Below are 27,964 nucleotides of genomic sequence, written 5' to 3' on the forward strand. Positions count from 1 at the left end.
TCCAAAGCCCAAACCCATAGACCCCAAACTCAAATTTTCCTGAAATAGGATATAGCAAAACCGGAGTACTTCAATAGGGTATCTCCTCTATTTCAGCTTCCGGAAATTGCTGTATTACGGCTCCACCCAATTCCAGAATCAGAGGTTAGAGCAGTGCTTCTACTGTTCTACGTCTTCTACCTTTGAATTTCAAAGGTATGTTAACTTTTATTCCTTTCCTTACACTGTATTTCTTTACACTTTATTTCTTCCTCCTTACACTGATCCATCAATTTTCTTCATCTCATCTTCCAATCTTTGAAGATAATCTGTAATCTTGGATAACCTTTGAAACCCATTTTTGATCTTCGAAACTTCTTTCAGAAACTCAGATATAGTTTTCGGTACATAAACCAAACTCAAATCCAAGCTTTGAGGACCAAATCCAAACTCAAATCGTCGATAACCAAACTCCTTTCTTCTGCTCTACCAGGCGTTTCATTTATTTATTTTTTCAATTTTATTTTCAGGGTTTGGACATACATGGCCGAATTTATATAAACGAACAAGGGATTAACGCACAGGTACTTTGTCAGTCGCCCCTTGCGTTTTTTATTAATTAATAATTGAACAAATAGTTACATTCCATTATTCAAGGTGATTTGAGCATTCTCATTACTGTCATATTCTACCACTCCATAATTTGGTGATGAATCGACATTGTTTTTCTGCTCATTTGATTTTTCATGCTCGACTAAACAAAAGGGTGTTTTTTATCCCTTTTATTTGCTAACGAAAATGAAATATTAGGTTGCAAATGCTAGTGCTTGCTTCATTTTTGACATTGTACAGTTATTTTCAAATTTAAACTACAGAAATTTTAGTAATTGAAAATGCATATAGTTCTCATATGCTTTTCCATGTATGTACAGGCATATTTTTCCTATCTTCGCATATGAATGACTTTAATTAAATAATTCCCTGTGAAACTCTACAATAATTAGTTTAATCGATCTGTCCTTGGGATATGTAGTAGTCTTCCTGTCCATATATAACTGTTTTTAGTTAGTATCTTTCTTGCCTTGTTTCTAGTTAGAGTGTTTGTATTTGTGAGATAGAAACTAACAAATTGAGCCCCCTTTCCTTTTTAAGACATTGGTTAATGACTTCGGTTTATATCATATTAGTTTGCATGAATTTGATTCTTTGAATAACCTTCTTGTGGTCCCTTGGGTTTAATTCAAAATTTTCTTAATTATTAATAGTTGATGTGGAAATTTGATTAGGACAATGTGAAAAAGTTATGCTCTAATTTTCTGAACTGTCAAGATATAGGTATGTTAGGGAAAGCCCACTCTCTGTTTACTGGTAAGTTTAATCTTGAGTGTTATATGAGGTTAATATCTTTAATCTATAGTTTATATATATTTAAGGTCAGGGAATAGCTGTTTCCAATTACTTGAACACTTGGCTGTTTTCATTTAATCTACAGTTAATATATATTTAAGGCCACTTTCCTTATACAAGTGTTGTTTGATTTTCTTTTTTAAAGGAAAAATACAGTTTGTATGGCGTTGTTGTGTGTTTTCAAATAGAATAGAACGTAAGAGACTTTGGGATCAATTAACATCAATTTTAACTAGAAGAACATTGTCATACTTTGAGTGAAAATTCGTGCATTTTATCTGGTGCTAAGGTGGTGCATATTAGTCTTTGGTTTTCTTTTCACACTGCTAGGTGCTTTCACTCATCAGTAAGGATCGGGATAGGTTTTCTTTAAAATAGTTGAGTGGAGGTCATCGATGAACTTAGTTGGAACTGTTTGTGTGCTGGTGCTTATATGATTTGGAATTGGATTTTGATTGAAATATTCGGGTAATATCTAAATGCAAGGCCTGGATGGAATTAGGGATGCAATTTAACTGAAAATGTTGTTTTATATTACAAAGTAGTTACAAGTGTTTATTGTGTTGCATTAGAAGATGTTAACTAGGTGTTGTTTTCTTTCTTATGAAGAACGCAGTATATTTGCCTTTTTTGATCTTATGATGAGAGTTTTCTTTCAAAGTTTCATATTTGAATCGTATTACTGATTTATTTTTCAAAAAATCCAAATTACTCATCTTCGCATTGGTATTGTTAATTATGTAGAAAACGAAGGTTTCTCTTTTGTGGACGTCGGCCATTCATATCAACCCAAGGTATCTCTCTACAATCTTATGGTTTTGTTTGCAGTAACATTGATGCGTTTGTTTTATTTGATTGTTGTTTTCTAAATTGTCAAAATTAAAGTAAATTTTCTTTGGATCGAATTTAATTTTCAATGGGCCTACGTGGCCATTGGTTTTTTGCGACTTGTGATAGTTGACGTCTTTTTTTTTTTGCTGTTATAATGGTCATGGTTTTCGGGTTTCTGTATAGTTCCTGTGGCATTGTTTATTCTCTCCTCATTTTCCTTTTTTTCTAACATTTCTTTCCCTTTTATTCTCTCCTTTATTATGCCTGTCTCATTTCAAATTTTACCTCTTATATTTTTTATGCCCGGAAGAATTCAAAGACACACTATATTGTGATTCTTTCTACCGTTTCTGTTTTTGGGATTTTTTGACTCCCTTGCTTCATCAGGTATTTTACCTCTTTTCTCCAACATTGTCTTTTCCGTTCTCCCTTTTAAGAACTATGCTTTTGCACTTGTATTTTTTGGTTTATTTTATGGCTTTTGGTTTTCAGTTTTAGAAATCAACAATAAAAAAAGTTTGTCAATTACTTAATGGGAAGAAAAAAATCTGAAATTGTATTGGGAATTTTCTCTTTTCAATTTTTCATAAATATTACAATAAATTAAACTAACCAGTTGGCAATAAATGACTAGCTTATTCCCATATTCTGTCCTATTTTTCCTTTATTTCTAACGTTCCTTTCTCCTTTTTTAGCTACTCTTTTTCCCTTAGATAGTCGGTCCCTCATCCACCTCCTAGACAGATCACCCTTCACCTTCGAGTCATCTTATCTCTCACCTCAACCGGTGCCGTTCAGGCAGAACTCACTCTCTCCACTCGATTCTCAGCCGGCAGCCGCTACAACCCATCCCTCACAGCCTCTGTCCGTCGCTCAACTCAACCCTTGCAATAGATGTGTATAAACATCAATAAAACACGGTCATGAAACAAACATAATTGAATGAAAACCAGGATTATGGATTATTTTGAACAAATTTCATAGAAAAGCATACGGAAACTGGTTTTTAGTTAGTCAGTTGCTGCTCTAAGATTATATGTGCAGTAATGGTTACCAGAAAGCAGAAAATGAAGAATCTTCATGTCTTTTACACGTTAGTTTGAAGAGAAGGGATTGGATCATACCATTAATAGAGTTTGTAAGACCATGACTGATGCTTAAAATGGAGTGCATGGAAAAAAGAATATGTCGTATCAATTCTAAGATTTGAACTTTTGGTACTAAAGAGAGGAAAAAGAAAAATGAATTTGAACTGGGTATTGAGTGGAGCGAAGAACTGAAGGATTTAAAGAAAAAGTTTGTGGGAGCAAAAACCAACTTATCCTATAACATTAGTCAATTGGAGAGCAAAAGATGGGATAAATGTTCTCAAATCTCACCCAACTCTACTTGATCAATCAATTCAATTTTTCTTGAAGAGCCACTCCAATTAGAACAATGGACTCTGCCATCCATTCTCCAACCGGTTTATTAATTTCAATTAAGATTGTTTCGACTAATTTTCTTATGCGACTGTACACCGTGCAATGGATAAGGGGAACATAAGAAGCAGTGTTAGTATCCTTTGACTGGATTGGAAGCGTGCACTATTTGATATTGTTGTACTAAGGTTTGAATTTTGGAAGGAAAGAGACAAATGTATTGTTGATGAAATACAAGGAAATGCATGCTTTGAGTTTCAAATGGACCAATCTCTCTTACCTTGATGATTTGTTGGTATTATCAAGCAAACTCTGTCTGAAGAAAAGCCACCTTCAACAATCCCTCATCTCTTTTCACCCTCAAACTTTGTGATTCAACTACATAATTTTACCATCACCAAATTTCATAATTTAATATTTAAGACAAGTTTTGCAAGCAATTATATTATACCAATGTAAATGAATACATTTTAATGCCTCGAGGGAAAAACTTATTTATTATATATATTATAATAGTTAGACATAAAATAAGGAATAATTAGTACAATTTTAAACTAAAAATTAAAAATACGAGTAATAATTTTTGTAAAATATAAAACCTATTCAAAAGAAGCAAAAATATTTCATTCTCTTTGCTAGAAATATATAAGTCATGAGAGTAATTAAATTTTACCAATTAAATTAATTTATTGTTAACGCATAACTATACTACAAAACAAAAATAAGGATTATCTAACCCATAGCCCCTGGTTTTGCTCAACACAAAATTCAGTGTGCTTTTTTAAGTTATAAGGCTTTTATGTGCGCCATTAATTATATAAATAGAATTAGTTATATAGGAGCCTTCTTACTTTGTTGTTCAATGACTGTAATGTTTCTACAGGATGGTAATTGTTAACTTCCCCTTCCTAAACAAACAAAAAAAAAAGATATCTAATATAAAATCAGCTGTTTATAAAATTAATAAAAACTCTTAAAAAAGTTTAGGTAGATGTTTTATTTTATTTTAGTATTTCTTCTAGATGTATTTTGCATTGTTTCAACCAATCTGATATCCAAATTAAATATCATATGCTTCAATAAATATATGACATATGTATTTTAATAAAAAAATATAGGTAGATAAAAGAAAAACTCAAATACTAAATTCAATCAAAAAGAAAATTAGAAAAATTCCGTCCAACTTAAAAAGGTAAAATATACAAGTACAAAAAAAATAACGGTATAATCGGAACACACTCATGTGTAGATTTGAAAAAGACGATAATATCCTTAACGTGACCAAATCAACCCTAATCTTCTCCCAATTCCTAAACTTTTACTCCCAAATCATTCACCAAAACGAATTGAAGAAGATTACTTTCTTCTCTTTAGATCTTTCCACTAACCTTCTTCAAATCTATTTAAGGTCAGCTAAAAATCATTCTATGAGAAAAGATTTCGATTTTCTTTTTGCTAAATGATTGGTCATTAGCTTTATCTTTTTCATCTTTATTTCCCCTGTTTTTTCTTTTTGGTTGAAAGTTCCTTTCTTTGGACGTAATTTTGTTTTGGTTTTGTTGTTATTGGCATGGAAGTCTTAATAACGGGAAAAGGTTAGAATGATTTCCTTATTTCAATTTTTCTTTACATTTTCAAAAGTTGTTCTTTTTCTTGGTGCTTGAAAGTAGCTATTAAAGTGGCGTGGTAGTTTTTTTCTCTTATTTTCTTTCTGGATTTTCCTCTTGTAAACTTTCGTAGAGTGAATTTGAGCTCAAAAGGATACATGCGAAATAAAATAAAATAAAAATTATTATTTGAAATTATGAGGACAATTTCCATTGTAATCACTGTTGTAAAATGTAAGCTGTTCAAAAGTTTGAGTTTTTACATTATATAAGCATTTTATTTTGGTAGATGAGTTGAGAGCCTGGTTTTAATAGATTATTACTAGTATTTGTTCCTTGTTTAGAAGTAAATTGCTGCTTGCAAATATGAAGATTGGGTGTTTAGCAATTAGCTTTTATCTTTAGGAAGGATGGCATAGGTTCGTTTATTCAGTTAAGATAGTAATATGAAGTATATCTAGGATACTCCTGTGTCTCCTAGCAATACAGTTATACTATTATGCATGTTTTCAATGAATTAGGTATTGCTTATTTCATGCTTTGGTTGTTTGTACATATGGTCAGATGTGAACCATTTGAATCATATCTTCTCAATTTTCACTTTTCATGAAATTTCATTTTAAGCAGTTGACGGTATTCGTATACTTCTGTTAATGTCAAATTTTCATTTTGTTATGGTTATTCTTCACAGTGCTCATGTGGAGCTCTCTGAATGGTTTGTTCGTTGGCTTCAAAATTGTTGGCCCTCTTAACTTCTTTACCTGACTGAAAAAAGTTAGCTCTCTTGCCTTCTTGGGTAAGACAATGGTAAGTTGGTCATTACATGGAATGAAATCATAATTTGTATTGGTTGCCCCATGGAAGACCACACTTTTGTTGTTGGTCAGGAGTTCCCTGATGTCAAGGCTTTCCGTAACGCTATTAAGGAAGCTGCCATTGCACAGCACTTTGAGCTGCGTATTGTAAAGAGTGACCTTATCCGTTACTTTGATAAGTGCACCACAGAAGGATGTCCATGGCGTATTCGTGCAGTTAAGCTTCCCAATGCTCCGACTTTCACAATTAGAAGTCTTGAAGGAACACATACTTGTGGGAAAAATGCACAAAATGGGCACCATCAAGCTTCTGTGGATTGGATTGTGAGTTTTATAGAGGAACGACTACGGGATAACATCAATTACAAACCAAAGGATATATTGCATGACATTCATAAACAATATGGGATCATCATACAATACAAGCAAGCTTGGCGTGCAAAGGAACGGGGACTTGCTGCTATTTATGGCTCTTCAGAAGAAGGATACTGCATGCTTCCCACATTTTGTGAGCAAATAAAGAAAACAAACCCTGGAAGTATTGCAGAGGTATTCACCACTGGTGCAGATAACCGTTTCCAGCGGCTGTTTATTTCCTTTCATGCATCCATATGTGGATTCTTGAGTGGATGCTTGCCTATTGTTGGGCTTGGTGGAATCCAGCTTAAAAGCAAATACCTCGGTACTTTGCTTTCAGCAACTGCTTTTGATGCTGATGGTGGTTTATTTCCTCTTGCATTTGGCATTGTTGATACAGAAAACGATGATAGCTGGATCTGGTTCTTATCAGAGTTGCATAAGGCTTTGGAGATGAATTCTGAGAAAATGCCATAGCTCACATTTCTATCAGATGGTCAAAAAGGCACTTTAGATGCAGTAAGGAGAAAGTTCCCAAATTCTTGTCATGCCTTTTGCATGCGCTATCTTAGTGAAAGCATTAGCAAAGAGTTAAAGAACTCAAGGCTTGTCCATCTTCTCTGGAAAGCTGCATATGCTACAACTACGACTGCTTTTAAAGAGAAAATGGCTGAAATAGAGGAGGCTTCTCCTGAAGCTGCAAAGTGGATACAACAATTTCCTCCTTCCCGCTGGGCATTGTTGTATTTCGAAGGGACACGTTATGGGCACCTCTCATCAAACATTGAGGATCGGTGGATTCTTGATGCTCGAGAGTTACCCATAATACAGGTGGTTGAGCAAATTCACAACAAATTGATGTCTGGAGTTTGAGGACCATCGAACTAGAAGTCATTCTTGGTTTTCTGTACTAGCCCCTAGTGCTGAGACACGCATGCGAGAAGTTATCAGCCGTGCATCAACATATCAAGTTCTGCGGTCAGATGAAGTAGAATTTGAGGTTATATCGGCTGAACGATCAGACATTGTGAATATTGGGAAACACTCTTGTTCATGTCGTGATTGGCAACTTTATGGAATACCTTGTGCACATGCTGCGGCAGCAATCATGTCATGCCGAAAAGATGTATATGCTTTCGCAGAGAAATGCTTTACAGTTGCCAGTTATTGTGAGGCATATTCAGAAGAGATATACCCCATTCCTCAGAAGATTGACTGGAACAAGTTCGGTGAGGCGCCTAGTACTTTGAATGAGGATGCTCAAGTTGTGCGACCGCCCAAGTTTCGCCGGCAACCAGGACGCCCTGAAAAGAAACGGATATGCGTAGAGGAGCTTAATCGTGAGAAACACAGGGTGCATTGTAGCAGATGTAACCAGACTGGTCACTATAAAACAACTTGCAAAGCAGATATTATGAAGGGTATTGAGCAGTTCGAGCCTTGTAGGATCTAATTTTATGCTTAAGTAGATTGTAGATTATGAACATGGTACTAGGGTGGCCATATTTAATCCTACACCCAATGTGAAATAGGAAATCTCCATTTTATCTCCCTCAGAATGTATGTATGTATGTATGTATAACTGGATTCAAGTTCCTATGGCTCTGGCTTTAGTTTTGCAACTTTTGCTCTTGATGAGAAATTCAGTCGGGCCTTTTATTGCACTCAAATACATCCAGTAGAATGTGTCTTCCGGATCCTTGTTGAATTTATTAACAAAATTTAAATTTTTTTTATATATTTTGAACTATCACCACTGCATATTAAAAGATGAAAGATTAAAAATAAAAATATGAAGCTAAAGGGTTAAAAAAAGCTTTTAGCGAAAAGCCAATTGAGTTTTTATGGAAAAAAAAACAACCAATTGACCTTTTTTTTTAACCAAAACTGTCAATTAACTGACAAAAGTCACCAAAAATTGCTACGTTTCATTACGTGAAGTAGGCAGTGGCTGGAAGAGTAAAGCATGGGAGTAGCTCTTGAAACTTTTTGTTGAGTTGTAGGTCAAATTTGTATTTCCTTGTACTGTACAGCCACCTAATCCTATATTTTAAGAAGTTGCAGACGGAGATGGAGGTGAAGAAGAGGTGGTGGGTTTAAACTGTAATTGATAGATATGAATATGAATCCCCTGCTTCAAGAGCTACTCTCTTCCCTTGTTTCATTACAAGTTTGCTCATCCTAATCATCACTTGCACTGCACCGCGGGTCATGGCTCCAAATTTTGTTGTTTGCATCATCAATCACGGGAGTTGTCCTGGGTCATTGATGGATCTTGTTTGCAGAGCAGGAGCTCCAAAATCACTCATAAATATACTTATTTGCCAAAATACTATCCCTCCATAATTTTGTATATATTGGTATCTTTCAAAATCAAAATGGATGAAAACCAGAGGAAAAATGAGGGTAATGAATGATTGCCTGCAACTAAATACAAAAATCCTACGGTACAAAACAGATGAAGATAGGTACAAAAGATGATCATGCTTTCATTAGTTTTTAAGGAGATTTACTATACAACCTTAGAAAATAGAAACCCAATTATCCGCTGCCTTCGAAATGTAGGGACGGACTAATAACAAAGAAAACCAGTAGAAAGTTACTACTACAAGCTTAAATATTAAATATTCGAGATCCATTGTGCCAATTTGATATTAAAAAAATAGAAACTTTGAAATTATAAATGAACAAAGCATACCAGATCAAATTAGATTTAAATTAAAAAAAAATATCATTGGCTTACTGTACAAATGCAATAAATATCTAATATTCCAGTTAGTACTGCAAGTAAGAAGACAACAAATATTATAAAAACATAAATGAAAGCATAAGTTGTTCAATATCAAAATTTAAGAATCACTACCAAAACACTACATTACATAAAAAACATAACTTTCGGGGGTAGAATTCAACAAATCCACTTAAAAATCACTATCCAAAACCCTAATTATATATTAAAAAAAAACAAAGTAGAATTCGTCAAAACTACTTCAATAACTCGAAACTAAATGCAGACTTTACCTTTAGCTGGCTGCAATGAATAAAACCCTAGGGGAAAAGGAAAAAAATTGTAAAAGCAAAAAACATAAGAAGAATAAAAGGAGGAGCGGGTTTGGTATTATGAGCCACTTGCATGCCTAAAACGCTACTGAGTTATAGTTGAGTAGTAACGGGTTTGCTCTTACAATTTTAATTTTGCTCTTACTTGAAAGAGATTGACGGGTAGTATTCATTGAATGATAATGATTTAATATTTTAAATATATATAATTAATTATCTAATATTTGAATAATAATGATTCAAATGCCTCATAGAACACATCCTATGACAACTCTGGTAGTATTCATTGGCTTCAATGTTCATTGTTGTGTTGGTCTCCGTCATTACTCCTAAAATTTTATGCTGGTTAAAATATTTTACAGTTTTAAGAATAGTAAATTAAAGTTCAAATATAATTTAAATCTAGAAATTTCGTTATTAAAAATTGTAATCAAAAGTTTAAGATTTGAGAATAAAAATATTGAAAATCGTCATAACTTGTTCATAATTTTTAAGTTTTCTAATTTATGTAAGTTGTTACTTCGAGAGTTTTTTTCTTTTAAGGTAGAACTCAATTTAACTAGAAAAACATATTATTAGAGATATCATATTTTGTTCAACATAAATCGTTGAAGTCCATTCGAAATTGGACTTGAATGAAAAATAATAGATGATTTTAAAAAGCCTTAAATGTAGTTACCCATGTTAAAAGCTTTAAGTTTGTGTTTTTGAGTTAATGTTTTCGAGTTGGAGTTTAGAGTCAATTCAGACTTTCACTTTCACCTATAATTGAACATGTATGATAATTCTACAATATATGGGTATCAGTTCCTTGGGAACACTGGGCTGAGTCCTAGGAAAAGGAAACAATTTAAATGAAAAAGCGGGCCCAAATAATGAAAAAAATCGGTCCGAATAACAGGAAACAAAAGACAAAATTAAAAAACAGGAAACCTAATACCTGGTCTCCCCTAAATTGTTGCCTTTTTCACATCTCTGTACCAGCAGTCCAATCGATAGCCAGTTTAAAAAAATCTTCCATTTCCTGCTATCTCCTTTCTTTGCAAACCTTCCATGAAAACCTCTTCAATCTGGGTGCCTCGGCCATCTTTCCTCTTGTTCGCGTCGATTGTAGACTATAACTGCTCCCTCCAGGTACTGTTCTTCTCCCCTTTTTAATGCTTCTTTCGCGAGTTCGTGGGCACAACCATTTCCTGATCTTTGAACAAACTGGAAATTGATTTCTTGAAAATGGTCTTTTTTGCTTTGAATGTCTCTAATAATTGCCCCAATAACTGATTTATCTGACGCTGTTGATTTACATTTTTGAATTACCATTCTTGAATCCCCTACAATTTCTATTGAGTTAAAACCCATTGAAATTCCTAATTTAACGGCTTGTAAACCTGCATGTGCCTCTGACATGAACGGGGACAACATTGCGGTGTGTAGGACTGTCATCGAGGCTAAAATCTCGCCCATCAATCCCCGAGCCACCAGACCCGAAGCCGATTTGGAAAATCTTCCGTCGAAAGCTGCGTCAAAATAAATTGCTACCCTTGTGTTCCCTTCATGTTGTCTTTGCCTTCTATCAACATCTGAGGTAAGCGTTCTTTCCTCCAGCCCATTTAACTCTGCCATGTAACTTTGAATTCGTTTCGATAAATCCCTTCCTGTCGTGGTTTTCCCCTCGTGTATTAACTGATTTCTTGAACTCCAGATTGTCCATGATGAATAAGATTAGCAGTCAGAACTGCATGATGAATAAATCTACTTAATTCATAGGCCGTCTACATTTGCACAAGCAGCCAAACTTAAGAGGGGAGCTCCTGCCAAGGAGAAGGAACTTACAAATTGAGCCCACTTTCCTTTTTAAGCCATTGGTTAGTGACTTCGGTTTATATCGTATTAGTTTGCATGAATTTGATTCTTTGAACAATCTTCATGTGGTGTTTTGGGTTTAATTCAAAATTTTCCGAATCATTAATGGTTGATGTGGAAATTTGATTAGGACAATGTGAAAAAGTTATGCTCTAATTTTCTTAACTGTCAAGATATAGGTATGTTAGGGGAAGCCTACTCTCTGTTTACTGATAAGTTTAATCTTGAGTGTTAAATGGGGTTGATATCCTTCAATCTACAGTTTATATATATTTAAGGTCAGGGAATAGCTGTTTCCAATTACTTGAACACTTAGCTGTTTTCATTTAATCTACAGTTAATATATTTAGGGCCACTTTCCTTATACAAGTGATGTTTGATTTTCTTTGGTAAAGGAAAAATGCAGTTTGTATGGCATTGTTGTGTGTTTTCTAATAGAATCGAAAGTAAGAGACTTTGGGATCAATTAACAGCAATTTTAACTAGAAGAACATGGTCATATTTGGAGTGAAAAGTCTCGCATTTTATCTGCTGCTAAGGTGGTGCATATTAGTCTGTCCATGGATCAATGCATATTTGGTTTTCTTTTCACACTGCTAGGTGCTTGCACTCATCAGTAAGGATCAGGGTAGATTTTCTTTAAAATAGTTGAGTGGAGCTCATCGATTAACTTAGTTGGAATTGTTTGTGTGCTGGTGCTTATATGATTTGGAAATGGATTTTGATTGAAATATTCAGTTAATATCTAAATGCATGGCATGGCTGGAATTAGGGATGCAATTTAACTGAAAAGGTTGTTTTATATCAAAAAGTAGTTATGAGTGGTTATTGTGTTGCATTAGATATTTATTGCATTTGTACAGTGAGCCAATGATATTATATTTAATTTAAATCTAATTTGATCTGGTATGCTTTGTTCATTTATAATTTCAAAGTTTCTATTTTTTTAATATCAAATTGGCACAATGGATCTCGAATATTTAATATTTAAGTTTGTAGTTGTAACTTTCTACTGGTTTTCTTTGTTATTTGTCTGTCCCTACATTTTGAAGGCAGCAGATAATTGGGTTTCTATTTTCTAAGGTTGTATAGTAATTCTCCTTAAAAACTAATGAAAGCATTTTCATCTTTTGTACCTATTTCCTCTGTTTTATGCAATTTAAATTAAGGGTCTCCTTCATAATGTTGATAGTTGATTGAACAGATCACTAGTCCATCGTAGGATTTTTGTATTTAGTTGCAGGCAATCGTTCATTTCCCTCATTTTTCCACTGGTTTTCATCCATTTTGATTTATTCAAAAGCTGAAGATTTCATCTGGCATTTACATGGTTGCTAAGGACATTTTCTTGGAATGATTAGTTCTTTATCCATTTTTATTCTCATTTTCCAGGTTTTCATCTATTTGATTTCTTCAGAAGCTGATAGTGTTCACGTGTCTCTTCTGACAATTTATTTGTTTTTAACTGTTTCGCGATGCCATGTTCAGTTGTGAGTAGTGCATGTTGTATGTTTTGGGAGTAGGCAAGTCTAACCTTCTCTCAATGTTCACCAGAACGAGTGGTTATTGTGTTGCATTAGAAGATGTTAAATATGTGTTGTTTTCTTTCACACTATATGTGCCTTTTTTGATCTCACAGTGAGAGTTTTCTTTTAAAGTTTCATATTTTTAGAAGATGATAAATTTCATAAGATTTATTTATTTATATTTTGTACAAAAATTGCAATGTTTGATAATTAGAGAAAAATGATTAATTATTGCAATGTTCCAAAATTTCAACGTTTTATTTAATTTCTATTGTAAAATTACTTGAAATAAAGAGTAATATGATTCAAAGAAAAGCTCTTACTCTTGGGTTGGCTCATACTCATGAATCAAAGTATTTGACTTAGAATTTCCAAAATCCAGTGAAGCATATCGGCAATCAGTACCCTTTCCGCTTGGTTTTGGGTGACTAGCATCTGCATAGTGTAAGAATGGAGTCAGGGGCGAAGGAGGAAGGTAAAGTGCTGGGATACAACAGCAAAAAGGTGAAGAAAGTGGCGATACTTTCAACACTGGCTGCACTCCTTGACGATCCAATTCTCGCCGATGTCCCTAAGAAACCCAGTTTGTCCGATGTTGATACCCTAATCAACCTTGAACTGGGGAGTGCCATGTGTATCTCTATCTTCAAATTAGATGGAACCTCCTTCGGTACACTTCATATGCTCTCTCTCTCTCTCTCTCTCTCTCTCTCTCACTCACGCACACACACACAGAGCTAGGCAGGCCTTCAGCCACATAGAAATTGTGTTTGAAATTAAAGTTACTACTTATCTGGATTGGTTTTTCTTGGAATTCGAAGATGTTGCGGTGATGAATTCAGCCACGGTGAAAGACTTGAAGCTCGCAATCAAGAAGAAAGTGATCGAGTTAGAGCAATCCAAGATGGGTCATCGACACATTTCATGGTTTATCATCTTGTTTTTGCTCTTAGACCACCCTTACATTTTTTTTTTTGGCCAGAATCACCCTTACATTAATCGGTGGCATTTTGATGTATTAGAGAGAAAAAAAGAGCAATTATGTTTACTATAAAGTTCTGTTTTTGAAGATTAATTTTTTTTCTTTTAATGTTTACTTTGTTTGTGGTTATAGGAGGCACGTTTGGGCTAATTTCTGCCTAGCACACCATAATGGGAAGCTCCTTGATGATGACGCTGCACTTCACGATTTTGGTGTTCGAAATAATTCTCAGGTGTTGTATTTGGTCCGTTCACTTTTCTGGAAATGGTTCTTTTTTATTTTGTTACGATAATTCATTGCTCATTTCCTGATTATGATTTCACCTTGGAGCCTTAACATCCATTGACCTTGCAAATATCAACTTAAACAAGATTCATGTGCTAACGAATTATGGGAATCTGTCATCCCGAGTAGGTTTTTATAAATATTGTTAAGGGGAATCTCAACTTAAAATTGATTGAGAAATTTAGCTCTCATTTACAATTACAGGGGCTATAATGTCTAGCAGCTGGCGGCATGTAAATTATAAACATGAAGAAATCCTCCTCCTGAGATGTTATGATGTGTATTGCAGGTACATTTTTTACCTTATGTTGTCTCAAAAGGTTCTGGGAGACATTCTAAGAGGAGAAAACACCGTTTCTTCCATGGCCTGAACAAGCTTTCATGATGACATGCAATCATTCGGGCATCCATGTTTTCTGATCCACCTCATTGCACAAATTCACAATGTTCCATAGCAAAGTAAATGTGGTACAAGTACATTGATTTCTAGTTGACATTTTAAATAAATTTTAAAGCTCTTGTAATACTAAAATTTTAATAAATTAGCTTTATCATATTCAAAACCAAATAAATTGATCATGTCATCATCTCCAAGACTCCACAATTTTAGTTGAAAAGTTAAATTTCGAGAGAGAGAATCGGGAAGAAATGGGGGAACTACGGAATGAAATGATGGGAACGAAGGGGATGTCAAAACCAAATAAATTGATCATGTCTCATCTCCAAGATTGACTCGTGAACAACAATTATTTTGTTAGGGTTAGGGATTAGAAATTAGCTGTTAGAAACTGGGGTAGTGATTTAAAGAGGAAAAGAAAACTAAGGGTAGATAATTAGGCGTTTGATTCGGTGCCGGGTCAGGCACGACCCATAAATTTTTTATTATATTTATCCAATTATAGAAAATTGAAATTTGTTTTAAATTTTTAAATAAATTTTTATATTATTAAAAAGAATTCAATATTTTTAAATCTTACGTTAAATAAAGCTAAAATTTATGTTCTCCTTGTTTTAAACCGATTGTCATGCATTATCCCTTAACTTTATTATTAATTTTAAAAATTAAATAATCATATTTTCTCTTCTAACCATATCAATTCTTAAGCAAAATACAATACTAAATTCTCTCAACTTCAAATCTCCTAGCCGATTCTTTGTTCTACGGAGGCCAGTGATTCTGCGGCTTACTGCTCCCTTCCGAAATGATCCTCTCCCTCCCCTCTTCCCTTTGATCAGACTTGATTTCCAAGGAACTCCTCCAAACCCATTGCATTTCTAACCAGAAAGTTAGGATTCAACATCTTCTTCCACCATAAGGGGATTATCAAAGAAGACACCTTTCCAACAAAGTCTTCGTCAATCGACAGTGGGTGAGACATCGTTTTTTCTTTTATTTGCTTCCCTTCGTTTTATTTTTATTTTTGTTTTTTTAGTTGTTTCAAGTTCGTTTGGTTTCTAATATGAGATTATTCTGGTTTTGGGTTATTGATTTTTTTTATTCTGGATCTGTTGGATGTTGTGGGATTTGAGTGAGAGAGCAGTTGACTTGGTGCTACTTTTGATTGAAAGTTGTTGAATTAAATTGGGGGTTTATTATTCAATTCATAATCTTTTCATTTTTTAAAACTTTTTCCAAAAACAAACCTTGGTTCTTGTCTCGGGATTATTATGGTTTTGGGTTACTGATTTTATATTTTGATTGATATGTAGGATTTGGGTGAAGGTGGGTTTGGTTTGGTTTGGTGTTGGTTTTGATCGAAAGACGATGAATTAAATGTAAGTTTTCATAATCTGTTCAACTTCAATTCCTTTTTCAAAAATCAAAATCTCCTCCTGCAAGTCCAGTACCGGTTTGCCTTGCATAGTTTCCTTCATTTCAACTCTCAAGTCCACAACTGCATACTTTAAAATGCCTGTCGTCTGTGAATAACTTTTATCGCAGATAAGCGGTTTGAAGAAATTCCCGTTAGGTATTGGAGCATCTCCATTTTTATGCACAAGGTTCATCCTGCAAACACGAACGATAATACTAAGAAAATGGATTGCATATTCTCATCCATCACCACACATCCTTTCATAACTTTGAGAGGAAAACTACAACAGAGCATTTGTGTTACTAACCTGGCGCATCCCAACACAAGAATTTGCTATAGCAAGCAACCCAAGAACCGCCGTTATCCGCGTCGCACCAAACTCCCTCCTGACTTTGGCGTTTACTTATTCTTGGAGAAACCTAGAACTGAAACCGACATGTCCACTGACACTGAACAAATAAAGTCAATTTACGGTCACAATAGTGATTCACCTGAAGAAGACGACAAAGAAGATCATGTGAATCTTGATCTTGCTTGGGAATCAGATGAGGTTGAAGCCATATCTTCACTTTTTCAGGGAAGAATTCCTCAAAAACCTGGGAAAGTAGGTAGAGAGAGGCCTCTTCCTCTCCCACTTCCTCACAAGCTACGGCCACTGGGATTTCCTATGCCAAAGAAACACGTTAAGAAGTCTTCTGCTAGGGTAAACTCATCTCGTGCTTCTGTATCACAACAGTTATATAAGAACCCAAGTCTTCTGTATCAATAGGTATGCTGGAGAAGTACTCACATGCATCTCCGATTATGCACTTATCAGCCGTCAAGTTGAATTTTTATCAGTATTGCCTTCTTGCTGTGCTTTAGAAGAATCTTCTTTTTCCTCCATGACCAGCTGGATACCTTCTTGATATCCTTCTATAAAACTCTTAACAGCATCTCTATATGCAGAAGCCCTTGTCATGGATAACCTCTGTAAAGCAGGCCTCAAAGTCTCCATCCCTCCTCTTGCAGCAATCGCTATTAAATCATTTCCATAGAAAACATCAAAACAATGTAAAATTCAACAAGATAAACTATAATACCAGGAAAATAAGAGAGAAAAAAGGGGTGAGACGAGAGAAATTTGGCCTAAAAAATTTTAGTTGAAAAAGAGAAGCTGTGCCAACAAGGTAAATGATGACAGAATAAGTAGGAAATTATCATGAGTTAAAAATTTTCTTTCTAAAATCAATTAAAGAAATATATATTAAGATGTTCAGAAAATAGAATGTTGGCAGATGGCACGTCATGCTATCATTCTTCAGGGTGATACCAAAAAGAAGAAAAACAAGGTACCTAGGTAGCATAAGTTAATGGTATGATCGTCACTGTAATGGCTCTAGACAATGAAACCCAGATAATTAAGACTGCTAGGAAAATAACAGTAATTTAATATCTTCCTTAACAACTGAACCTTGGCCTGGTGAAGAAGGGATTCGCCAAAAATATGCCAATAGAAGCGTAACATATAAGACTTGAACACAGGACACAGGTGCCAACAACATAAAAAAACAAAATACAATCACAAATGACTCTGAGCAGCGAGGGGAAAAGAAATCAAAGAATAATTTCCATCCTACCTCCAGACAAGTTCTACTAAAAAAGTAAATTGAAATGAAAACCTAACTGAACTCAAGCATTACGGGATTTTGTTCCTTGACCTCCATAAGATGTCTCAAGCACGAATCTAACAGTTTATTGCACATATAATATGCTGCATATTTTGCAAGTCATGCTATATACTTCTTGATTCATTACAGACAACTTATACATCAGAACATTTCAAGATAAGAAACCACAAAATAAAGTTCCTCACCAATATCCTCCAAGATCGAAGGTTCTGTCTCTGAACTCCTACTCTTATCTCCATTTTACCTTCAGTCCCATCATCCTTCTTATAATCGTTTGGTCTAAGATCAGGACCAATATCCCTTACCTAACTTGCAGCATAAAGCCTAGAGGCCTCCTTCAAGACATAAAAGAGGATGACAGGTTTTTACTACTTACTAAAAATGAATGCCTCTTATTCCCTAATGCATAGGCAAATAATAGGTTGTTGAGCACTATTTAACATTCAAGTGGTTTAGTTAACCATCAAGTAAGCAGACAGTACATAAAAGGCATTTGATCATTTCAATATCCCAATGATCTAATTTCCACCCTGGTCACCAGCTAGCATCTGTGAAATTTCAAATTTCCATTATGCTTCTTTAAAATTTGTTAAATGGAACAAAAGCAAATATATATATATATAATAAAAGTGGCAAAATCATCATATTTGAGTAGAAATTGCTAATAGTTAAAACGTAAAGTACTTCCAAACATACGTTCTTGATTTAAAGTAAAAAAACCTTGCATTTTTTTTCTTCCGAAAAAAGGCTTCAGAATTCTAAAATGTTTTGCTTACAGCAATAGCAACGACACAAAAAAAAAATGAGAGAGAGGTCAATTTACAAACCTAGCTCACTATTTTACTATGATAGAGAAATGAAAAAGCCATGCTCTTTAAACTGGCAGTAATATCTAAACTACAATCCAGTACTACTATAGCTTCTCCATGACATAAACCATCAAAAAAATACAATTATATAAAGGAAGGGGGGGATCAGGCAATGAAGAAGGGAAAGCTATTTCTTTGAGATCGTATCCGACGTAGTCATACAGCTTCCTGCAAACAACTTTTACCTTCATTTTAGATTGATATAAGAGATACCCAATTTGATTAAGCTAATGAATTATCTTTGTTATTCCAAGGTTTAGGGGAAGCAGGCTACTAACAGGGTTCAACGGTACTGAGGCCCGAGGGCTTTTGATTTATTTGATTTTCTTTTTTTTAACCTTTTCAAGGTTTTCAGGAGCTAGCTTGGATTTGGGAAGGTAAGCTGTATGGTCCTGCTTAGATCAAAGATAAAGAAACCAAAATTAAAGCATGGAAAATAAACAAAATTCAAACAAAGAAGAAAAAGAGGTAATGCTTTCTTCAATATCAGTAGATGATCATAAAATAAATAGCTGAGGATTTTGATTCATCACAGCCAGAAAAACTTGAGTTACTAAACTAAACTTTAGGAACGAAGAAAATGAAAAACAAAGTTAAAGAACTAAGAATTTATTGAGAAATCTGGGGAAACAAACAAATCAGGAAAATCGAGAAGAATCAGAGGATGATAGAAAGAGGAACCTTGATGATTCTACGAGGGAGATTACCATTGGCAATTGGCAAGCTTCGATTGATGAATCAAAAAGGGAAATCAAAAATATATAATTAGGGTTCTGAGAATAGGGAGATAGAGAAAATTTGAGAATACAAAAAACAGAGGAAAGAAGAAAGGCCCCTTTCCCTCAACTCTGAGCTGATAATTTTTTTGGTTGATAATCATCAAGGTTCCTCTTTCTATCTTCCTCTGATCCTTCTCGATTTTCCCGATTTGTTAGTTTCCCAAGATTACTCAATAAATTCTTAGCTCTTATACTTTGTTTTTCATTTTTTATAGAGCGTCTGAATGGCAGAAATGATGATAAGAAATTGAACTTGGAATTTGTACATTAAAATCGAAAATATATGGGAAGAGGAGGGTAAAGTTTCCACAACATGACAACAGAACAATTGTATTATACCTGTTGCAAAAAACAGTACATGTCCTGAAATCGATGGTATTGCAGCCAGCACAAGTGTTATACAACCTAACCTGAAGACAACTTTGGACTAGAAGTACCGACAGAAAAACTAGTTGTAGAAGTCGAGGAATTATGGACAGCTCTTGTGTGGCTGATGTTTGCTTTAGTGAACCAAGTTGTATACTAGTTGTAGAAGTTGAGGAATTATATTGTATGGAATAAAAGAAAAAAAAAAGAAAAAAGAGGGGGGGGGAGGCAGGAACTTCCTTTCAGTATCTTCCTGCTCCATTACTGGTACATCGAATGGAGGGCTTTTTGGTGACATATCTTGGCATGGTATGCCATGTCATAAGCAGCTCTGTGACATCATAATTTACTTTGTGACTCGCATATATTCTACGCAGGATTGAGTTTTAAGCCTTGTTTCCTTCATATAATTTAGACAGGTCTATGCCTTGTTTTAATGCTTGTTCAGGCACTCCTTGATTATGAAAGGCATAAGACTCGTGGGGCTGAGCTTAATATACCTATTTCATCGCAATCAGAGGCTATGAATGTTGAGAATCAGGTAACATGAACTTTCTTCCACCGTCAGATTATTATTTCATTAAAAATAAAGAATTTAGATTGTGGTAACTATATGTAAAATTTGTATGGTGATATTCTATGCTATCCAAAATTTATTACATAATGCATCCCCAGTTAGAATAAGTTTTCAGAAGCATATATCTGAAACTAAAACAGGAATGAACAGGGCGACGGCAGGATTAACAATAAAATAGCCATGGACGGATGGAAAGACAGGAGACCAGAGACCGAAAGAAAAATAAACAAAATTCAACCAAAGAAGAAAAAGAGGTAATGCTTTCTTCAATATCAGAGGACGATCATAAAATAAATAGCTGAGGATTTTGATTCATCACAGCTAGAAAAACTTGAGTTACTAACAAAACTTTAGGAACGAAGAAACTGAAAAACAAAAATAAAAGAACCAAGATGTTATCGAGGAATATCGGGAAACAAACAAATAGGGAAAATCGAGAAGGATCGGAGGAAGATAAAACGAGGAACCTTGATGATTCTTCGAGGTAGATTACTGTTGTCAATTGGCAAGCTTCAAATGATGAATCAAAAAGGGAAATCAACAAAAATGTAATCAGGGTTTTGAGAATTGGGAGATAGAGAGAAAAAATCCGAGAACTAAGAAAAACAGAGAAAAGAAGAAAGGTCTCTTTCCCTTAACTTGCTTTAAATATATATTAGTTTTTGGTCAAATTCTACATGAGGTCCTTATACTATACGTTTCTTTTTAGTAATAATGACAGCCCTCTAACTTGACAAAAGCATTTAAATTTACATTTATTATTAAATCATTTTTAAATAAATAAAAAAATGAATTTTTTTTTTACTTTGCTAGTGTGGCATACATATGAATTGTCACATGGGCGGTATGTTAGCCTTTAGATAATTTTTAAAATTCAAAAAAATATAAAAATTATTTTTAAAATTAAAAATTATTAAAATTATAAAATGTTGGCATATTATTAACGTGGCAATCAATGTGTATGATATATCACCAAAGTTAACAAATTTTAATTTTTCCATTTATTTTGAGGTGATTTGACAAAAAATGTGAGTTCAAAAGCTAAAAGATGTAAAAAAAATTAAATTGATGGCTAAAATGACTTTTTTGTAAGTTTAGATGGCAAAAAAAGTTATTATGCCTTCTTGTTATGAGTTTTCTGACGACACAATGATAAATTTAGCTATTGATGTTTATATTTTCTATCAGTTTAGCTTTTATTCTTTTTTTTTTGGGGTTAAATTTGGCTTTCAATAAAATGAGTTTGAATTTAACCTTCAATTTTCAAAAATAATTTAATTATTTTTTAATAAAAATATTAACTAAAATATTACATTTTAAAACATGGCAACACTATTGTAATCCACATGCATTTTTTTAAATTTTTAAGATCTTTTTTATTTTTTATATTATATATGTTTTATTTTTTAATATCTTTATAATTTTTAATTTTTCTGACGTTGTATATAAGACAAATATCGTCATGCCAGATGAAGTATATGTGGACTACCACATGAGTTGCTATACCAACATCATTAAATAATTAATATTTTAGTCGACATTTCTATTAAAAGAAGTGATATGACTCTTTTTAAAAGATTGAGGACTAAATTTAGTTCAAAACAAAAAATAATCATCAAATTAAAAAATATAAATGTTGAGGGATAAATTTATCATTAGTATTTTTTATTATAATTTGATGTTTTAAATCTTTTATGTTTTAAGTGGCATAAATTTTTGTTTTCCAGAGAAAAAGACACAAAATTAAATTTAATCTTTAATTTATTCTCTTTTTTGTCAATTTGACTATTATTCATTTTTAGTTAAATTTGACATTAGTACTTTAAAAAGAATAGAATTTAATCATCAAATTTTTTGAATTATTTAATACAATTTGAAATATTAAATTATTAGTCATGGCAATATGCATGAGAGTCCAAATGTGCTTTATATTATTATTTTGTATTTTTATGAACTTTTCTATAAATTATTTTATATTTTGAATTTTATCTTTTTATACATTTTAAATTATTTATTGACTTTACAAGACAATAATTCCATGTTAATATAAGTACATATGATGTCACATCAATATTAAAAAATTAACATTTTAGTTTGTAATTTTTTTTTAAAAATGATTTGACTTTTTTTAAAAGACTAATGATCAAATTTAACTAAAGAAAAAAAGAAGAAGAGCTAATTGGACAAAAAATACAATGGATAAATTTCACATCATGCTTTCTTAAAATGTGTAATTAAATTTATCAAGCATATCAATATTAAAACCAATTATCACAACTCAATCATATAACCAACCAAATCATCCTAAGTACATATCAAAGTTAAAACTAAGCGAAAATGTCTTGAAAAGCATTAATAAAATATTAAATCCCAAAATCTTTATTCACCATGTTCACAATTAGAAAAATATAACATTTTGAATCCATACATAGGCAAGAAGAAATAATATCAAAGTCTCGCACGTTTTGGAAAATACAATTCTAGGTCCCTAATTGATATTTATACTACACTCATGAACTCGGTTTAAACTTAGAACTGACTAAACTTATAGTTCTGACACTAAATTGTAACACCTCAAAATCTGACTTCAGATTCAATCGGGTTTTGGGTTTGGATTTTGAGATATAACACTATATTTTAAGGTCATCTTAGTTGTGAACGTTAGATTCATTGCAATCCCAATAACTATAGATAAGCTCCATTACTAAAATAATTATTTTATTTATTTGTTTTATTCTTATCATTAATATTTATTTTTAATTAATTTTTATATTTATCCTAGCTTAAATATTTTATTGGGTTGATATTCTTATTTATTATTTTGAAAATTGTAAATACTTTTTTAACGAATCATATGCTGCTTACGAGTAGTGGTAAAAAGTGATAACAAATTTTAAGCTTTAAATATATATTATTACATTTTATCATTATTTTTAGATCCACCTTTTACAGGCCTGTAATTACAATTTATTAAAATGTTCATTGGCTCATCAAGCTTTAAGTAGATAAACATTTTAAAATGTTGTAAGAACTTGACCAATAAATCCAATTTACTAAAATGATTACTTTTAATCGTTATGCACGCTTTGATCACAAATCTTTGTGCGCAAGCCAAGAGGCATCAGTAGATATGTTTTATGATGCAAGTAATAACCATATGACATTAAAATTATATCTATACATTTTCAATCACTTCGATATTTTTCAAATGCATAGAACCCAAAAATCAAGAAAGTATCACCCATTTATTACTGAGCAAACCCCAAAAAAAAAACGCCGCACCACAAGTCTCAGTTTTAACGATAACATACATTATATGATTAATCTCTCTCTCTATATAAACCCCTGCATTCTAGGGTTTAAGATATTAGCATCTTAATATCTTCTTGTATCTGTAGACACAAGAAAAGGAATACTGAATCACATTATCCTTTGAACGTGCTAGGGGTACATAAGTGTTGACTGCAGAACCATTTCAATTCGGGCATTACAAAATAATGGAGGAAAAAGAAAAGGAAACTACTAGACGTCAAAAATAACAGAAAAATGGGTGGGGAGACATCTAAAGTAAAAAGGTTTCTTCAAGCTTGATTACCATAAAAGATTATCTGTCAAAGAGAACCAGATACATGATAGTCGGAACAATGATATGCATGCTACAATGCGTTGTGCAACATTATCCCTTGTCAAAAAGAAGAAAAAATAGTTGTAACTTGTAAGTGAAAAATAACTATACAATGTTACTCTGTTATCTCGGAAGTCAGATAGACATCTGCAAAAAGCAAAAGCTTTAACTAGAGGCATGCTGTTAGGGTTGAAACAAATAGAGCAAATTAGATCCCCTGCCATGTCATTAAGTGTAGTTTTAGAATTCAAGCTTTCTGCAGAACCCCAAATCAATGACCCTTGATCTCCCAGTGAGTTTAATAGGAGCACCAGGGCAAGTATCAGAAACCCCATTTAGGCAAGGAACTGAAGGGGGTGTCTTACTACCATCAGAATCACATTCTATATTTGAAAATCCAGTAAGAAAACCCTCAGCTTGGTTTGAAACGATAACTTCCAAGAGATTTTCATAAACAGACTCAAACATTTCTTCATCAGAAATAGAATCTGCAGCAGTTCTATGGTTTACAGAACCCACAGTTCCAACAGGGATGTCAAAACTTAGGCGGCGTGCAACAGTTATCCTCATTTCATCAACATATTTCCTGTAGGAAGGAGCAAACACCATGCATTCTGGGCCAGGAGCAAATGGGTCGAAAATACCATCCTTTGGGGTTCTAGGACTACTATGGTTGACAGAAACCATTGAGTCTTGGTTTAAGGTGGTATCAGGATCAAAGTGAGGATGATTTTGTGCTTTCTTCAGTTCGGTGGGTGGAGAATTAAATTTATAGGGGAACTCTCCAATTCCTCTGTTCGCATCAGGGGTGATAGGCCCTAGAGAAGATTCCTTATTACCTTTTCTAGTAGTTGCCGAAGGATCAATAATTACCCTATTAGTTTCGTCTGTGCAAACTTTATCTGAATTTTTAATTAACTTGGGAGAATTGTCTTTGCATTTGCCGGCACAATTTCCAGAATCCATTGACCCAATTATAAAACAAACCCTAGGCAGCTGCAACGAAGGGAATAGTAATATTATTATTGAAAAAAAAGGCCAAGAGGAGAGGTCATGTTGGCTAATCTTTAAGACGGCAGATGAATAAGAAATTCTAACCCTATTCCCAACCCTAAAGCACCGTTTCAAAACTAAGCTTTTGTGTTTTAAACTACATCCTGTATTCGTTTTTAGATGTAAAAACTCTAGATTCAAAAGTAACACTAAGGCAAAAGGAAAACAGAGGATCAAATATGCAAAGATGAGCACAAGTCAGAATCCTTCTTTCATTTGAATTAGGAAATGCAACACGAGGAATTTTGTACTCAATCCAGAAAGCAGAAAAACCTAATAATCTTAAGAGTAACAGAAAAGTAAAATAATGAAAATACGAGAGAGCTATGTCATTTTAAGTCACAGAAACCCTAGGAAAAAAAAACGTCTAACAAAATCAACGATTGTATAGGGACAATAGTAAAGACGAATAAAAAGAAAATGCTTACTTGAGAAACCAAGCCGAATGCTGAAGGCGAACAGAAACAGTAGCAGCAGCCGCCGCGCAGCGAAGAAGGGAAATAAAAGTGGTAGCACTATCCTCGAAACCACAAAACTAAATCCTATGCCATATATTCAATCCAGACGCTAGGTATATTGAGACTCTGGGTGAAAATTCTAAATAACTATAGTTGGTTCAAAAAAAAACAAAACCCTATAAGGAAGGCCCCCTTTTGTTCATACTGTGTGACCCTTTTAGGGTAATTTTGGTTATTCAACTTCATTCTAATGTTTAAATTGTTTCCTAAGGTTTTTGTGGTTTTAATGTTTAATTTAATACATAAATTTTATTTTAGTTTAATTAGGTACCTAAATTTGTTTCTTGGTTTAAATTGGTATTTAATTTTTTTTGTCTAAATTAGGACTTGGGATAAATGATTTATTTGAACCAATTTAAACTATGAAACCAAGTTCAAGTTTGGACCAATAAAATTTAAGTATCGAATTGAATATTGAGGCTAAGTTTAGGTACTTAACTAGACCAAAAAAACTTTAGATACCAATTTGAACATTAAAGTCAAGTTCATGTACCAAAAGTATATATTTACCATTTTTATAAAATGTTAAATTTCATTTTTAGTCCTTTTATTGAGAGAATTTTAGAAAGATTTTTGAGATTTAGAATAACAAAATACCCCTAAAGTTTTTTCACTAGTTGTGAAGGGCTCCAAATTAAGCCTTTGTGAAGGGCTCCAAATTATGCCTTTGAAAATAGGAGTTACAAAAAAAACTATGTAATTAATACGAGTAATAAAATTAAATTTCAGTTATAATTGCATTAATGATTAAGAAGAGATCGTGAAAGGGTTTGTTGGTAATAGTGAATAGTGAAAAAATATTCACCATATTTCTAAAAGGAGAGAAAAAACTCAATGTTACAAGAAAATATTAGAGGAAAACCTCTTAACTATCTACATGTCTGATCCAACAAGTTAAACTGTCTGGACCATTCCAGGAGTGAAGATAACCCAAAAATCTTGTTATATCCTAGGGTTACTTCCATCTCTACTATTTTGGTAAAGCGGTAATATGTGAAACATCTTTTGTAAAATATATATTGAAAAGCAAGACGATAGTTATTTTTGGATGATAGTTGTTCTTGACTGAGAGTTATTTTGACTTGTTTCAAACAGGAATTATCCTCTATGTAAAGGTTGTTTTGAACAAAAGTTATTTTATATCGATGTTTTTCTTGGTAGAACTTGTTTTAAATAATGATTATTTTGGAAAAACACAATTATTCTAAATACAAGCCGTTCCAAATTATGATTGTTCTAAACACAATTATTTTAGAATTGTCACTATTATAAATAAAAGTTGTAACACCCTTAACCCGAATCTGTCGCCGGAACAGGATTACGGAGCATTACTGGAGTTTACAAATTAATTATCAGACATTTCATTTCATCTAGCATTTATATTAGAAACCAATCAAATTCATACATATTGTCATTTAAACAAGCCCTCGTGGCCCAAATTACGCATTAGAAACAAATACAGACTAAGTCAAAAACTCAGAAAAATTTTCAGAAATATTTAAAAATTTTCAACACTGTAAGGGTCACACGGCCGTGTGACCCACACGGTTTGGAGACACACCCGTGTCTCAGGTCGTGCGGGCATTCAAAATAGGGACACACGACCATGTCTCATCCTATGTCCGTGCCCGTGTGAGTTTACTGATTTGGGTCACACGGCCAAGTCACAAGCCCGTGTGCTAGGCCGTGTAAGCATTCTGTTTTGTGCAAATTTAAGATATAGGGGACACACGACCATGTGTCAAACACGATTGAGACATATGCCTTGTCTTTGCCTGTGTGGACGAATATAGGTCATCATTGAACAAAATACCTATGCATGCCACTATAACCAAAATCAAAACATTAAAAAGTACCGTTAGAATCAATGGATAGTGTGATATAACTCCGATAAGCTTCCAACCCAATTGAGCTTCTGATAACCTGAAAAGTAAAGGAAAACAAATACATAACAATGAATGTTTAGTAAGCTTGTACAAACTTTAATCATAATACTTCTTTTCAAATATGGAACTTATACATATCAATAATAATCCAATATTGATACCACCATACTCATGAATTTATATTTAACAACTCACAAAGTGAATAAATCTACAGTATCGTTTATACATATTATTTCTACCATAGTAAGCACGAAACTTAAAACTTACCACTCTTTCATAAGCACAAGTATATTTTCATTTGAGCACTTACCATTTCAATGCATCTTGTAACTAAAAATATTACCATTCAACCAGAAATTTGGCATTTGCCTAAGTGTCAAACAACAATACTTGTTAGTGTACTTAGACATATTTCATATAATTTCAACATCAATAACCTTATTATCTCAACATGTCACACTTGGATTTATTACTCATCTCAACTTACATAATTTCCATGTATCAGCATATCAAGATATTGATATATATATTAAGACTCATTTCATGATACATATAATTTTTTACTGTTTCTTCATACATATATTATCCAAGACAACTCTCGATAACTTACCATTTAAGAATGACTTACGAATATGAATACATTGTTTTCAAAAGCCCAAAGGTTGAACAAAAGCTCA

The 27,964-nt window shown here is 33.3% G+C and overlaps 4 protein-coding genes, 1 non-coding gene and 1 pseudogene across 7 annotated transcripts; 3 read left to right on the forward strand and 3 right to left on the reverse strand.

Annotated features, from left to right (window-relative positions):
* Positions 1 to 68: 68 nt before the first annotated feature.
* LOC107904011 (uncharacterized) lies at positions 69 to 8,081 on the forward strand. The gene is made up of 5 exons (XR_005909972.1): positions 69 to 195; positions 510 to 563; positions 2,131 to 2,180; positions 2,528 to 2,604; positions 5,937 to 8,081. It is a non-coding gene; the product is annotated as an uncharacterized protein (transcript).
* LOC121214887 (uncharacterized) lies at positions 6,103 to 6,894 on the forward strand. Its single transcript, XM_041089379.1, has one exon. The coding sequence runs from the start codon at positions 6,103 to 6,105 to the stop codon at positions 6,892 to 6,894; it is 792 nt and encodes a 263-aa protein (XP_040945313.1).
* Positions 8,082 to 10,369: 2,288 nt separating the features above from the next.
* LOC107904002 (U11/U12 small nuclear ribonucleoprotein 25 kDa protein) lies at positions 10,370 to 14,684 on the forward strand. Of its 3 annotated transcripts, none has more exons than XM_016830244.2 (7): positions 10,370 to 10,611; positions 10,909 to 11,059; positions 11,177 to 11,339; positions 13,246 to 13,533; positions 13,685 to 13,790; positions 13,978 to 14,077; positions 14,420 to 14,684. In XM_016830244.2, the coding sequence occupies exons 4-7, from the start codon at positions 13,314 to 13,316 to the stop codon at positions 14,513 to 14,515; spliced, it is 522 nt and encodes a 173-aa protein (XP_016685733.1). In that variant the 5' UTR covers positions 10,370 to 10,611; positions 10,909 to 11,059; positions 11,177 to 11,339; positions 13,246 to 13,313; the 3' UTR covers positions 14,516 to 14,684. The 3 variants fall into 3 exon arrangements, with proteins under 3 accessions (XP_016685733.1, XP_016685738.1, XP_040943831.1); XM_016830249.2 differs by having other exon boundaries at positions 10,407 to 10,611; positions 13,230 to 13,533; XM_041087897.1 differs by having other exon boundaries at positions 10,407 to 10,611; positions 14,335 to 14,684.
* LOC107960818 (uncharacterized) lies at positions 10,543 to 11,097 on the reverse strand. Its single transcript, XM_016897094.1, has one exon. The coding sequence runs from the start codon at positions 11,095 to 11,097 to the stop codon at positions 10,543 to 10,545; it is 555 nt and encodes a 184-aa protein (XP_016752583.1).
* Positions 14,685 to 15,900: 1,216 nt separating the features above from the next.
* On the reverse strand, positions 15,901 to 17,979 carry LOC107960808 (uncharacterized; annotated as a pseudogene).
* A 5,789-nt stretch (positions 17,980 to 23,768) lies between these two features.
* On the reverse strand, positions 23,769 to 25,560 carry LOC107903984 (uncharacterized). Its single transcript, XM_016830230.2, has 2 exons — positions 25,312 to 25,560; positions 23,769 to 24,826 (listed from the first exon to the last, which is right to left on the reverse strand). Exon 2 carries the CDS (start codon positions 24,794 to 24,796, stop codon positions 24,071 to 24,073), a length of 726 nt encoding a protein of 241 aa, XP_016685719.1. The 5' UTR covers positions 24,797 to 24,826; positions 25,312 to 25,560; the 3' UTR covers positions 23,769 to 24,070.
* Positions 25,561 to 27,964: the final 2,404 nt, after the last annotated feature.

Source organism: Gossypium hirsutum, chromosome D02, assembly GCF_007990345.1.
Source record: "Gossypium hirsutum isolate 1008001.06 chromosome D02, Gossypium_hirsutum_v2.1, whole genome shotgun sequence".
NCBI classification, from domain to species: Eukaryota; Viridiplantae; Streptophyta; class Magnoliopsida; order Malvales; family Malvaceae; genus Gossypium; species Gossypium hirsutum.